Genomic DNA, 15052 nt, shown 5'->3' with positions numbered 1-15052 from the left:
GTATGGTCCGAGAGATTGTGAACGCGCGCTGCTGTGCGTGCACTCGCGTGTGTGCGGTAGGTCCGAGTTTTTCTCTGTAGCCCTGGATGGCTGGCTCAGTGCACTGCACTGCATGCGTTCAGCTGCACACCACAAGCTTAGTCTGCCTGTGCCTGCCATGACGTCAGCTGCTCTAATACAGGCACTTGAGCGAAAACAAAGAAGCTCGGCATGCATGCTGCGGAAACGCGAGACACTTCGCATTAACCCCGTACCGGGTTCGGCAAAACGTTACCGTCCCTTCTTGCTTATTTCTGCAGTGACAGTTTCCAGACACGCTATCGATAATCCACAATTCAGACAATCGATTTATATCAATCGAATTAGTCAAACAACATTTCTATCTATAGGCTAGTGGAGGGCGTTCTTTTTTATTTCAAAGATATATGTTCTTTTTTATTTAGACCACAGATATGACTCATCAAAATGGCCGTAGCTCAGTGGCCTAGTGGGTGTTAATGCAAGAAATCTTGTGCAACAACTTGAAGGATAAAACGGCTCTCCCCTTGCAGAGAGCAGAATTCTTGACGACTGCTTAGTTGCACATTGCACAGGCATCATCGACAAAACAATGGCAAAGGAAACGTAAAGGACACATTATATTTTAATAAATAAATGCACCCTTTATTGGTTCATTGCAACGGTTTATTGCCTCATTGCTCGCTGAAATGTTATAGAAATGCCGAAGACTTTAGCCCGAATTTTATTTGTAAACATGATTTTGTTAACATTTTGAGAGATGACATGCATAATTTACTTTAAGCAGACATGATATTTTTAAGCACAAAGCATAGAAACGTTAAATATAATTTGGTCAAGAAATAGATCATGATCAGTCACGGTGTCTTTAAGAAAAGCGTTTCCTCTTGCGTTGTTTTATTGTTTTAATTTACTCATTGATTAGGTCTATTGATTGTTTACTGATACCACTATTGGTTTGTGGACTAAATGGAATATGGAGGTTAGGATTTAAGACAGGATTTAAGTGTTGAGTGTAAACGTCTTGAATCGTATGAAACTACGTGGGAATTTCACCAAGGAAAATGGTTAAAAGCCCATTATGATATTTTGTTTAACATATACATGAAACAAAATATGTGGACTGAAAGATCCGATACGGGCCTGCAAAGATTGGCAACTATATTAATATTTCATATAGCCTATTGTAACAATTGTAATGTTGTAATCCGCTTGTTTACCGTTCTTGTATACATTTTACCTTGTGTATAAATAAAATATAAATTTCACATCCAAATAACATTCTCTAGTCAAAATACATTCCAAAATTAGCCTATTGATATTGTGTACAGATCATTTTTTAATCAGAATCACGCATGTCGTATGTCATCATCTCAATGTGAATTTAGACATCTCGGTCAAAAGGAATAAAAACATGTCTTGAGAAGCCATCTATTGATTTGTTACATGGGATTGAGGCACTTTATTGGAAATATTATATATTTCAAGGGGCAATTTATCTCTAATTGCAAATCTAGAATATACAAGTAATTATAATGTTGCTTACTCAAAAGCATGAGGAAATGTTTAATTTTAAATAATACATAAATGTGGAAATAAACATGGAATGGACAAATAAATGTTACTGAAAGTTTTGCCCAATATTTAAAAAGTTTTAATTTGCTAAATATTTTGTGCTCTTACCATGTTTGGTTTAACCATTGGATAGTACATTTTTGAATGAGTAGGATTTTTGTACAATTTATCTGTCTGTTTTTATGAGACGATGGCTATGTATTGTATGTTTTTTGTAGTATTTAAATGAATGTAAATAACTTTTTATATGACCCATAGGCCTACTTTGCAGCAGAACATTTGTAAACTTGCTTTAGATGCTCTGTATCAAGTAGTTAAATCCCTCTCTGTAATCCCACAGGTAGGAAGAGTAAATGTTTCCCCACTCGGAGGGAAATGTTCGATACGCTTTCTTATTGGTGCATTAAGTCCGTAAGTTTGCCTGTGCGCCGATTTACAGACATGAGCTCGCTACATAAAGAACATTGACATAAATGACTTCCTATTAACCCAGTAAAGCGGATATATTAGTTTGTTTTAGATTGACGTTGTTACTAAATGATGCACGATGCCTTAGTGCTCTTCAAACTAGAGCAATTTTGATACACAGATCTGAGGTAAGGAAATAAGATTAAGATTTCTTTAGAAAATACTTGCTAAAGAGTATCACATTAAATAAACATGTGCGCAGTTCGTGAGAAAAACCAATGGCACTAAAACTACTCAAATTTAAAACTAGATCACAAATAAATCTGAACTTTTATTTATTAAAGAAAAAAATAATAGCTACATGTTAGAACAACTACAATTATGACCATATATAAGATGTGCATTGCTATAACGCTATATAATATATACCTAAATGACTAATATATAAACTAAATTTAGTCTATCTATATTTAGAATTAAATATTCGTATCTCTTGCATTATTCAAATACGTTTTGAAAAGAAAATGTGTTTACTGCCGTTGTCAAAAAGAAGTGACCTGGACACAAAAACCCGGTTGTGTTTTCCTCTCTCATAGATGGGAGGAATGATACAAAGTAGAACATTAATGTCCTGCGAAATTGACTAAACAATTAAAGGGACAGTAATACTGCGTTTTAACTTATACAATAATACTTTCATCATCTCTTCATACTTTCATCTCTTCATACATCTGTTCAATCTAAAGAACAAGCAAGAGAGAGGAAAAATATGTTGTTGTTTGTGGGGACAATAACAGGTCATAAATGGTAATTTCCATCTTTATTAAGATGAGCTAGAGCTATGGTGCTTTATGTATACTATTCGTGTGTTGTAAAAAAATAATGAATGCCACTAAAATTCATGTGCCAATACTTCCATTTGCGAACATTGGACATGACGCATCGTGTACCCGTTGAAGCGACTGCTCTGCGTTGAAGCTTTCATGCTTATTGGCTCCTGATGTGGCGGCTGCATGTGAAACGTGTCGTGCGGACGTACAGCTGGTCCTTTACGACGCTTAGCTGAAAGCATGGGCCTGTGTAAGCTAAAGGACGGGAAGTTCTGCTAAAATAGTCTTCAGACCAAGGTTTCCCGAATGGGTAGTTTGTGGTAAATCTTCGCGAACACATAAAAAACGTTCAACGATGACTTTACCGGGAATCCTCGCATTGTTGCTGTTTTCCGGGCTGCTTGCTATCCAGTCAACATTAGCATGGGACGCGGACCTGGAGCTTTTCGACCTAGTGGAGGAGATCACACCAACCTTTTATGAGTTCTTGTCTGTGAGCCAGGTAAGACTGGTTCTGTATTTATCTGCTGTTTGTGTCTTACCACGCTCGATCTTGGGTGTTTAAATCACGTAACTTACGACGTGCAGTTACTAACATGTATTACAACGTACCAACGTTGAAAACACCACAGTGTCGGCATCCACCGCGTTTATGATCGTTTTTATCATCTCGTACAGCAGCTCGACGTCTCCTAACAGCTTATCTACACAGGGAAGAGGCGAATTGCCTCTGCCCGCTGCCGAACCTGGATGGCGGTGACCATTGTTCAAGAAATCCCCTGGCTGTGGGCCTAGACACCATAAAATGACGTGTCATTATTCAGCACATGGTCTAGTAGTGTTTAAGCTCAAACGATCCGTTTACTGATCTGATGTAATTTCACAATTCGGTTAATAAAATATATTTAATGCACTAAATCCGCGTGCTTTTGAAACCATAACAGTTTTTCTAATAAAACGCCCGCTTATCTTTTCAAATCCACCAGCTGTGATTCAGACATATGTGGGATAAATGTGACAATGACGCCAGTTTATGTTTGGTGAAAATGCATTGAATCCTCAGAGACTTATCTCCGAGAAACCCTGTATATCTTAGCTTCTGTTTTCTTATAGGATGCGTCTTCCTCTGAAATCAGGAAGGCATATAGAAAGCTGTCTCTTACATTACATCCAGATAAAAACAAAGATGAAAATGCAGAAAACCAGTTTAGGCAGGTGAGTGTTTTAAGCCACATAACATACAGATCATTTTGATCATTTGCATTCGAGACTTGTCATCTCTTGAATTCTTTTGTCACCTCTTTTCAGTTAGTTGCCATATATGAAGTTCTAAAGGATGAGGAAAGGAGACAAAAGTGAGTCATTTTATGTTTGTCCTCGTCGTGACTTTTCTTTGGTTTCTGTTTCTCTTGGACACTGTAAGATGTCCGTCAGAAATCTGGTCTAATGCAATGAGACCCAGTTGGGCTTGTCAGTAATGCTTGCAGAATAATGTTGAAAAGAGACCCTATAGACACTGAGTCGCATGAGTATGTGAACTGTGCGTGTCTTTTGACTAAACAGAGTATATATCGAATGAAAAGTATTGAATTGAATTGAAAGTAGATTACGCCTTGTAGTACTTTCTTACAGGTAACTGTACTACATCCACAGATATGATGACATCCTTGTTAATGGGCTGCCGGATTGGAGACAGCCTGTCTTCTATTATCGACGTGTTAGGAAGTTGAGTAATGGAGAGCTGGGCTTCCTCCTCTTCCTCATTCTGACGGTGGGTCACTATGCGGTTATATGGTCCATCTACCTGGAGAAGCAATTGGTAAGTAGTGAAAGTTTTCAAAACAACAACATAAACAAACATTACTGCACATGCACGTTTTTGTGGCCCAAACCTAACTTCCGGTACACAGTCCCTGTGGATTATTTTTGATATCAAGGAAAAGAAACAACACGTGAATCATTTTAGACAGCAAATTAAAAGTATGGCTGGCCAGTATTGTTTTGGGTTTCAAGGAGAACTTTCAATTGGTTAAACTTAAATGCGACAATGTTACACGACCCATTCAACAAATAATTGAACACAGTAATTACATTATAACATTATATTAATAAAAAATGATAGGAGTAGGTTTATATTAGCCCCGAGCCAGACCGATAAACAAACACAGACCGGAAGTTAAGTACAGGCAAGGCGCATGTGTCTAATGAAACCATCTATACCTGAGGAGTTGTCATTGAGCTCCAGATAACGCTTAATTGCTTCTCAGGATGAACTTCTCAGTAAAAAGAAAAGAGAGAAGAAGAAAAAACAAAACAGTAAAATAACCGAGGAGATTAAGTCCTTGGCACAGGAGAAAAATGAGAGGTAATCTCATACCACAAGATACAAGCTTGCTTTCTTTTCATAAGAAATGTTATCTGTGGTATGCAAAGTGTAACCTTTAATCTTAAATTTGCTTTTTCCATAGATCTGACCGGCCACACTGGCATGACATTTTGCCTCTCAAATTAAGCATCTGGTTGTACTATTCTGTGAAGTCTCTCCCTCATATTATACAGGTACACTTCTGCCGGATTAAAAACACTTGTTCTTTATGGTCTTTTCACTTTGTTTCAAACATGCATCTGGAACTGTAATTTCAGGATGTAAAGCATTATTACAAAGAGTACAAGGAAATGAAAGTGAAAGAAAAGGAGGAGGCAGAGGCACTGGCTGAGCAGGAAACACAGCAGAGTAAGGCCATGATGTGACCTCTGCACATATTGTCACGAATGAATGTAATCTTATGTGTTTACCGAGCTTTAATAATATGTGGTGATGGGTGATTTCGGTCTGCAGAAGAAAAACGGCCCAAGGTGAAGAAACCCAAAGTGGAGTTTCCAGTGTATGAACCTTATACACATCAAGCCTTTGTGCCAGCGTATGATCAGGGAACTTCTATTGAAGATATTGAAGATCAAATGGATGACTGGTTAGAAGATAAAAAGCAGCAGCAGAAAATGGTATGTACTCATCTCTGTTGAAAGGATTTTGATAACTGAAAGTGTTTCGTTAACTAATAGCTGGGATGATTGCAGGCTCATGAGTGGACAGAGGAGGATCTCAGCCAGCTTTCCCGCTGCATGGCCAAGTTTCCTGGTGGAACGCCGGGACGGTGGGAGAAGATTGCTCATGAGTTAAACCGATCAGTGACTGAGGTGAGTGACTGATGCCACCTTAAAAATGTTTAAGGATTTGTTTTAGTGCTCAAACCGTGTTCAGAAGGTAGATGCGAGTACTTGATCAGGTGCATTTTAAAGACATAGTTCACCCAAAACAATCTTTCATTATTTACTCACCCTCTTGTCAAACCTGTATACAACACAAAATATAATTTGAAAGATGTTGGTTTCAAATAATGACGGTAAACATTGACTTGCAATGGTTTTGTGTCCATACAATAGAAGTGAATGGGCACTGCCGTTGTTCAAAATATCTTGTGTTCTGCAGAACAAAGAAAGTCATGCTGGGTTGAAATGACAAGAGGGTGAGTAAATTATGACAACATTTTTATTTTTGGGTGAATAAAGTTTTTTTTTACTTAATTATTATTTTTAAATAATTCCTTTTTTTAATCATTTAACAAATTATCGCGAAAAGCAGTATTCTGTTAATAATTGTCATCATTCTGTTTACATTCTTCATGTCAACTTGAAAATAATAATGAAAATAATTGCATACAGGTCACAGCAAAAGTGAAACAAGTCAAAGAATGTGTGAGCAGTACACCAGGTAGCTTTATATAAATATATACATTTCATATCTATTATCCCCTATGGTCTCTGTAAATAGTTTGTCAGATATCTCTCCATTTTGTCTTCATACCCAGGGCTTGTGAAGCTTTCTGAACTGAAGGGTGGTGCTGTTGTATGCAAGAGTTCCAGAGCAGTGACTGTACCAGACAGTCTGATGACCCAGCGAGAGGAGCCGGAAGATTACGGACAGTCTGCTGAGGGAGAGGATTCCGAAATTAAAACATTGAGAAAGCGGACAAAGAAGTCAGGGAGTGCTGTATCTGGAGTGACGGAAGAGAGGGTTAAAGGGCGTAGACAGAAAGACTTTGACCCCACAGCAGTGAATGATGACAGCGACGATGAGAAAAAAACACCTGCTACGAAAGAAAAACCAAGTTCTGCCGATGATGTATGGACACAGAACCAACAAAAGCTCTTGGAGCTGGCCTTACAACAATTCCCACGTGGCACCAGTGAACGCTGGGATAAGATTACTAAAGTGGTGCCAGGAAAAACCAAGGTGAGATTATACTCTTTAGCATAGATATTCTTGCACGTTTCAGACCATTTGGGTTTGTCATTTTGTTCTCCTGTTATGATCATTATTTTTACTTGTTCAGGAGGAGTGCATGACCCGTTTCAAACTGTTGGCGGAGCTGGTTCAGAAAAGGAAACAGGCTAAGAGCTGACTCGTGGTCTTCAGTCTTTCACCGTACCTCTCGCCTGCTTGTAATGTGCCTTAATGCAACCCCGAGTCATGTTGCCAGAATATGTGCCATGTTCAGCTGAGCCTGAAACGTCAGCTTTACTATTTGGAGAGATTCATATTTGAGAATTATAACTTGAAGCTGCACATTTAATGAAATAAGGTTTTATTTATTTTAGAATCTTTTCCAGGTATTAGACTCAATTGTATTTGTTTCTCTATGCAACCAGAGGAGCAGAAGAGTCACTTTTTAATGTTTTCTTTCTTCGCTTGACATGTTGAAACTTTGTTTTTCAGAAGCAGTTTGTGCTGCGATCTGTCTTAGTCATATGTTACAACATAAAGTATTATGTGCAACCTTTCAAGGTGTCATGGTCTTCTGTGGTCATTACACTGAAGAGTACATTGAACCTTATTCCTTAAAGTAGTCCATATGGCTGGGAGCAAACCGGATTAAACTGCTTTGCAGAGACTGCCACCTATCGATTATTATGAAATAACAGGTTCACGTTACACTTTAAAGAAATGAAAGTTGGATCAACTTAAAAATATACTTGGGTATGGGACGTCAAGTGATATCAAATATATAAAATTACATCAAATATTAAGTAAATAGTAGAATAGAGAAAATGTTATTATTACTATCATGTGTGTTCTAGTGTAATTACAGGTTAACGCTGTCAGATTCTTGAAATATCTAAACTATTTATAATTGTCCATATTTTTTTACCTTCATTTAATTAACAGACCTTTTTTATATTAAAATGTAGACAATGCAAGACAACGTTGACATTTAATAGAGCAGAAAAACGTGCAGAGGGCGCTGTCGCACACGGTAAAACTTGAATTGGCATAAACGTATCTGGGCAATTTTGTGAAAATGTCAACCTGAATCGTAACAGAACATGTATTAACATTTGGTTGTTCAAATACCTATGTGAGATATCTCTTCAAATTTGATAAGCATTTGTTTTATTTATATTGCATGATTTTTCATAGACAGGTAAATGCCATTTTCAGGATTGTCACATCCATAACGGTCCATATTCCTCATAAATTAACACATTCTCCTTTAATTGGTATTATTATTCAGGATTGTGCATTTTATTGAACAGAAATCCTACTAAATTTGTCGTCTCCAAAAAACGAGTCACATCCATAACGCATGTTTATTTCCCTTTTTTAAAATAAAAAATGTGTTCATAGACTGAATTATTTTATGTTAAGACTTATGTTATCAACAAGGGTTTAGTAAAATAAAACGGATGGTTCAATATATTAGTAACAAATTCATTCTCTGAGCATTTTTATGTCACATCCATAACGTAGGAATCTTTATTTTACTCTATTTTTAATTTTGTAACACAGACTATGCAGACTGCCACTGTACTGCTGGTGGCATTAGAGCACCTGTCTACAAACCGTCTTTACCACAACCAATTGGCTTGAGCGAGGTGAAGGTTGTTTACTGATCTTCTTTACAGATGAATAGTTCTCCTACCTGTCTTGCACACAACAGGAAGATCAGAGTAAGAAAAAATGCAAAAGCAGTTAAAATGTATTCTTATTAGTTTTCTTTGAGTTCAACAATGAGTGTAGATTTTCCTTTATTTTATTCTGAGCATTTCAAGGTTTAGTTTTGTTTATGAAGAATAGTTGTTTTTGTCTGCATGCTGCTGTAATCGATGTTTGTCTAGTCCTGTTTATTTTCAGCCAAACTTTGAAATATAAACAATTCTCAGAGAATGTATTATCTGTTGAACTGTCTGTTATTTTCTTTTTACAAAACTCCTGTTAATATAGAGTCCAGACATCAGTAGGAATGTATTATATATTGAACCATCTGTTATTTTCTTTTTACAAAACTCCTGTTAAGAGAGTCGAGCCATTAGATAAATATCAGTCTATGCTCATAAACTTTCTCATAAACAGTGACTTTCTGATATAAAAAATGTAATTCAGGTTTCATGACTTAAATAGGATGATAAGTATTTACCGGCATGATTGCATTGTTACCAATAATAATAGGCAACTTGAATCTTGATTAAATTATTTTATTTTACTTGTTATTATTTTATTTTACTTGTTATTGCATATAGTTTTCTGTCATTGTTGGTGTAACACCAATAACATTACATTAAGTCATTTAGCAGACCCTTTTATCCAAAGCGATTTACAAATGAGGTGAACATTACATTACATTAACACTTACGCATTTGGTGACGCTTTCATCAATAGTGACTTATATTGCATTATATACTATACATTTGTTTCTAAGTATGTACAATCCCCTGGGATCAAGCCACAACCTTGGCATTGCTAGTGCCATGCTCTTACCACTGATCTACAGGAAAATCTATACATTACATTATTGACACAAACCAAAGCAACACCCATGGCGCTTTCAAAAACCAACATTTTAAATAAAATGTATGACTTATATTCAGGAAAGGCACACTCACCATTTGTACTTGAGTGTCTTCTCTGTTGACCTTTGGCCTTGTAAGTACTTACTTGCATATTTTTATTCTTCAAAATAATAGTTTTTGTCGCCAATAACACAAAATCAAAGGACAGATATGTTTTGAAAATGATTTGTATTAATAAAGAATTGTTTTAGTTTGTATTGATAAGCTTTTATTAGGCCCTATACTTGTGTTTAATCGGTTAACTTAATAAAAAATAAATGAAAAGGAAATGTTAATACACCATACAAAAGAGATAAACATAGGGAGGGGGGCACGCGTTTTTTCAAGTACAAATGAAATTCTAATTCATTTAGAAAAACATGTACAAAACTATAAAGACTTCAATATAATCATTATAAAAAGACATTTTAATGTCTAAATGTGGTGGATTTCTTTTTCATTTGGAAGCTTTTTACATGCCTTGCAAGGGGAGGGACAGATTTGTGACCATATTTTGATCCTTACCCTTTTCTATTTCAAAAGAGAGAGAAACATATATGCTATGGATGTGACAAAATTGTATGCACATTTCTGAGAGAAAGATTTCTGTATAATAAAATGTGCAAACCAAACGTAATAATACATAAAATGAGAAGGTATGGCTCCGAAGACCATTATAGATAAAATCACTATGGAAAACTATAAAAACACAATAAAAAATGCCTCACGCATCTGACCTCAGTATGGTGAAAACCTTTTTCTATCTTAAGGTTAACATGTGCATGGAAGTGTCAATCTACTGCTCAACTACCTGCTTTTTCATCTTATTTATCAAGAAAGTTTCACACATTTTTTTAGAAACAAACATCTTGTCCAGCAGATGTCTCTCTTCGCCTCCCAAGCGTATTTGTTTACGGAAAGAGGTGGCAAGGCACTTGGGCGTGATTGCAAAAATATAAAGTCATTTTAAACTTTGTTTATATCTTTAGTATAATTCAACGAAAAGATCAAGTGATATCCTCTCGAGCCAGTCGCGATTTGAAAGCGTTTTTATTAGCAAACAGCATCTCTAGCTAGCTTGCTAACTTTATTACGTAGCCTGCGAAATAACAACAACAACGTTAAGAGAAGTTTGTTTTAGCTTTAGAAATACGTCGATAAACTATGTCTCTCATTGGGGATGGCAATATATTGCGTATTTTCATCATCATTCTTTCTCATGTTGCTTTCATTGCTACTTTGTTTATCAACGCGCTCGCAGGATCGGGAAAAGGTAGGAATCGCACTGTTTTACTTACGTAACATTGATCGTATTTACAGCCGAAGTGCTCAAACGAACGATTTCTCGTCGGGTTTTAAGGACCATTTACGCACAGCACAGGAAATGTGTCGGCCAGATACGACACAGAAATCACTCCTGCTGGATGGACCTTCTCTATATGGGGTCTTATCTATTCCTGGCTCTTTCTAATGAACATATATATCCTGACTTGGCTCTGCAGACGGTAACGTCACCACACACACACACACACCCTATATATCAAGACTTGATAAAAATGAATATAAACTTATCTCTGTGTACTGTGGTAGGCTATATGAGACATTGCACTTATGCTTTTTGTTGTCCTTATGTTGTTCCAATTGATTCCATTGTTTACCTCATTTGTAAGAGGCTTTGGATAAAACGTCAGCTAAATTACTAAAAGGAAATGTAGATGATTTCCCTTATAATCATTGTTTAAAAGTCACAATGTTATGAAATATATTTAAATGACTAATGAAATATGTAGGTTGTATTCAAGGCCAGCAATCCTGCCCTCTGCATTCTTTGTCTCATGGATCATCAACATGATTTTAAATAGCACGTGGCTTGTCTTGTGGGACAGAGAGTGAGTTTGTTGGTCTACACTTTTTCAACACAACACACTATTTCTTTTTATATACTACAAACATGTGTTTCTTTTCTTCTCCATTCAGATTGATGATCGCTGCACTAATAGTTCTAGCACTGATCGCTTTTACCAACTATTTGCTCATCTTCTTCTCTTGTATTGGTCTTCGGGCCAATGGATCATGGCTCAAACAGAACCACCCAAAAGACCTTATCTGCATCATTGTGCTGGTATGCAACGAAATTACAAATGGCCGTGCTGTAACACACACACACACAAATCATTTTGGGACTGACTGCAGTTTGTGTACCTACCCAGGTTCAAAACGGCATTGCCACTTATGCGACATGGACAACCATCGCCACTTTGCTTAACTTCACTGTTGTGTTGGATATGGCATCAGTTTCGGCAACAAATGCTGCTACCGTTTCTTTATGCATACTTCTGCTTGAAGTAATGACATGGTATTTACATGGTATCCTTTGATATATAATGCAGGGTTAAAGGTATTAGAACTGCATGTTGTCACACGCAGTCAAAACTATATTTCTTTGTTTTCCGCAGGTTTATTGTTGAAAACTTTGTAATAGAGAGACATGTGCGCTACATCCTCACTGTTTACCCTGTCATCATTTTTGCTTTAATTGGAAGCTTGAGCAAGCATTACAATGCAGCAGATCCTGGCCGGAATGCAGTCTTTTCAGGTAAAACAATGATAAACACATCCATCTCTTTGAAGTTATTATGTAACTAAGCCATATCATGAAGATCCCACATAAAGATCTTGCATATTAAAGTATAATCCCCGGTTTATTTTTCATAGTGGTGTTGCTGGTGGTGACCTGTGTTGTGTTAGCGGTGCGAGTGGGGCTGGTGGTTTGGAGACACCGAACTATGCCTCTGTTCCATCAAGTCAAAGCTGAGGTCCTGATGTCACCAAAAAGCTGCACTGATAAATAACAATGCCAATGCTTGTAATCGCTTGTTGAACATCTACGTTAATGTGCATTAAACGCTAAAATGTACATATGAGCCTATTAGGATGCTTAAGACAGGATTGTTGTTGGGTCATCGGTCATGTTGAGTCTGTAGTTGATGTGATATTTTGTACTATATTGTACAGATTACATACAGTAACTAATCCTGAACACTAATATGTGTGAGTTACATTTATATCTGTATTATACCACACATTATTTGATGTCCACAGTTAATCTGTCGTCTGTTACTCGCTTGTTGTTTGGGTGAATTTAAGGGGATCTGAATTTATAAATCGTTTAGCGAAAAGACTTAGTAACTCTAACAAGTATTTAGACACTTATCTATGATGTTATATTTGTATGTAAACATTGTTTTTGTTAAATAAAAGTAGCACATCATTTTATACACACTTTTACATCTTAATTGCCTTATTTTTATAATTTCTTCATACTTGTAATAAGGTTTCTACACCGATGTTTAAGACTAACAATAGTCTTTTGTTAATATTTCCTTCAAACAGAGACCAAACTAAGAGGATTTCTCAAGGAATACTTGCGTGTTGCATGATCAATGACTCATAACAAACATTGTGCACGGGAATCCACCTCAATGTGGCTGAAAAGCTGCTGAAATCTCTGGGCTTTCCACAGGCATTAAAGAGACATTCATTGTTTGCACAAAAACATGCGTGCCTTGTAAAAATAAACACTTTGATCATGTCTTCTTTAATTTGGTGTGGATATGAACTGAAGCATCTTGTTATGCACATTGTTGCCCTTTGGAATGTGTGCTTTAGCTGGCAACAGCTGGAACAAGCTTGACCTTGTGTACTTTGGCTTGTTGCCTACATGATAAATTACTTATGAGAAACTAAAAGACATATAAAGTACTTCTGGGATATTATCCTTTCATCAGACTACTAATTTCATAATTTAAGAATGCTTCCTTTTGTTATGTTTGCGTGTTATTATTTAATGATAGTCATTAGTTTACAGTTTAGACGTCTGAGACAAATTGAGCGTTAAATATTTTGAATTTGAAAACATGTGCATTTACAGAGAACTAAAAGCAGCTCGCTGATTTGCTCTGTGCCATTGTATTATCGATATTGTTAACAGTAAGTCTACTGTACTTACTCAGAGTGACTTAATAAATAATGTTTCTGTTTTGTAACATAATGGTTTTCTTAGAATTGATATTAAGGTGTGACACGCCTATGACAAATATTAAAATCAGTTATTTGAAAAGCTAGCTGTATTTAGATCTTGTAAGGTAGGGCATATAAAAAACTTATTAGAATTTATTTTAGACAAAAAAATCTAACATTTGACAAAAAAATTTCTAACATGGGTTCTTTAATATGGCAATGTATATTTATATTCTTTTGCATAATTAAGTAGCTGGTAACTAAATTAAAACTCCTGCTTATTTTCATCTCCATAGAGGTTTTGAAGTGCATCTATATTACGGGATTCTATGTGATGTACAATAAATATCAGGACGATATCAATGACCCACATGCAGAATAAAATGTAGCGAACCCCTTCAGCATTGTCTTCAAGACACAAATGAACATGAATGTGGTTGGCAAAAATGTTCATGTCCTTACAGAGTGCTGCATAAAACTAAACTATATATGTATGTTTTATTAATATGTAAGGTAAAAAGTATTCACATGAGCAAGAAATGACAAATAGAACAAAAGTAGTCAATGGATTTATTTCTCACCAGATATCCACATTTCTCCCATATCTTCTCAAAGAGAACCTGTAAAATTACAGTCGATTTGCAGTTTGAATAAACTTTTAAAATAAAAAAAGTTTTGCATAAATATACCTGTTTGAAGATTTTGTCAAAGTTGTGACCACAAAAGTAAAGTCTTACTTAGTACCCTCTTGAGATGTTATATTTCACTTATAGCACACTTCCTCTGTAAAGAGTTTCTCTTTTCTCCTGAATGTTCAGTGTGAGATATAGAGTGACAAGCTGCTTCAAAAAATGTTTGGTCAACCCCTTTGTGGTCTGGTCATAAAACGTATCTTGTCTCTTCCTCATTCAAGCGGCCTCATACAACAACAGCAAAGTGTATTGAGCTGACTGAATAACAGTATTAGAAAATCGCATGCCAATTTGCAACACCAGAACAATCCACTAAATTGCCCTGTACACAATAAGCCTGTCAATAAATACATTTCAAAGCTGTGTTAAACCAGGTGACAAAAGATAATCACTTCTAAACATAATCCTTCTTGTCTGTGGAAGAACATCAGGGCAAACCCCCTATTGGCACATAACAACCATTAGGGATATTGCGGTTTTGCAGTCTACGCTAACAAATAATCTGTTTAGCTACCTGGAATGGCAAAAAAGCAATTATTAAGATGCAGCGAATGTGCTAAAAGAATCCTTGCTACAATGAGTCATTGTATTTTTAATGAATGTAAAAAGCCTTGACACTTA

At 36.2% G+C, this 15052-nt stretch overlaps 2 protein-coding genes across 2 annotated transcripts; both read left to right on the top strand.

The window, feature by feature from the left end:
- Window positions 1–2956: 2956 nt before the first annotated feature.
- Window positions 2957–8594, top strand: dnajc1 (DnaJ (Hsp40) homolog, subfamily C, member 1). The gene is made up of 12 exons (XM_079453755.1): window positions 2957–3333; window positions 3945–4046; window positions 4140–4186; window positions 4485–4650; window positions 5099–5196; window positions 5300–5390; window positions 5475–5565; window positions 5671–5834; window positions 5910–6029; window positions 6555–6603; window positions 6701–7125; window positions 7226–8594. The coding sequence occupies exons 1-12, from the start codon at window positions 3187–3189 to the stop codon at window positions 7292–7294; spliced, it is 1569 nt and encodes a 522-aa protein (XP_079309881.1). The 5' UTR covers window positions 2957–3186; the 3' UTR covers window positions 7295–8594.
- A 1981-nt stretch (window positions 8595–10575) lies between these two features.
- On the top strand, window positions 10576–13768 carry LOC306892611 (uncharacterized protein). The gene is made up of 7 exons (XM_079453769.1): window positions 10576–10992; window positions 11080–11224; window positions 11510–11608; window positions 11697–11841; window positions 11930–12075; window positions 12176–12315; window positions 12435–13768. Exons 1-7 carry the CDS (start codon window positions 10884–10886, stop codon window positions 12569–12571), a joined length of 921 nt encoding a protein of 306 aa, XP_079309895.1. The 5' UTR covers window positions 10576–10883; the 3' UTR covers window positions 12572–13768.
- Window positions 13769–15052: the final 1284 nt, after the last annotated feature.

The sequence above is a fragment of the Barbatula barbatula genome (genome assembly GCF_947034865.1).
Source record: "Barbatula barbatula genome assembly, chromosome: 3".
In the NCBI taxonomy this organism is placed as follows: Eukaryota; Metazoa; Chordata; class Actinopteri; order Cypriniformes; family Nemacheilidae; genus Barbatula; species Barbatula barbatula.
The sequence above is the reverse complement of the archived record's forward strand: the minus strand, read 5'-3'. Positions and strand labels throughout refer to the sequence as shown.

Coding starts and splice junctions, on each gene's coding strand:
- dnajc1 (XM_079453755.1), top strand. CDS start 3,187: ATGACTTTACCGGGAATCCTCGCATTGTTGCTGTTTTCCGGGCTGCTT. Junction 6,030..6,554: donor TAAACCGATCAGTGACTGAG/GTGAGTGACTGA, acceptor AATTGCATACAG/GTCACAGCAAAAGTGAAACA. Junction 7,126..7,225: donor TGGTGCCAGGAAAAACCAAG/GTGAGATTATAC, acceptor TTACTTGTTCAG/GAGGAGTGCATGACCCGTTT.
- LOC306892611 (XM_079453769.1), top strand. CDS start 10,884: ATGTCTCTCATTGGGGATGGCAATATATTGCGTATTTTCATCATCATT. Junction 11,609..11,696: donor CTTGTCTTGTGGGACAGAGA/GTGAGTTTGTTG, acceptor TTCTCCATTCAG/ATTGATGATCGCTGCACTAA. Junction 11,842..11,929: donor TTATCTGCATCATTGTGCTG/GTATGCAACGAA, acceptor GTACCTACCCAG/GTTCAAAACGGCATTGCCAC.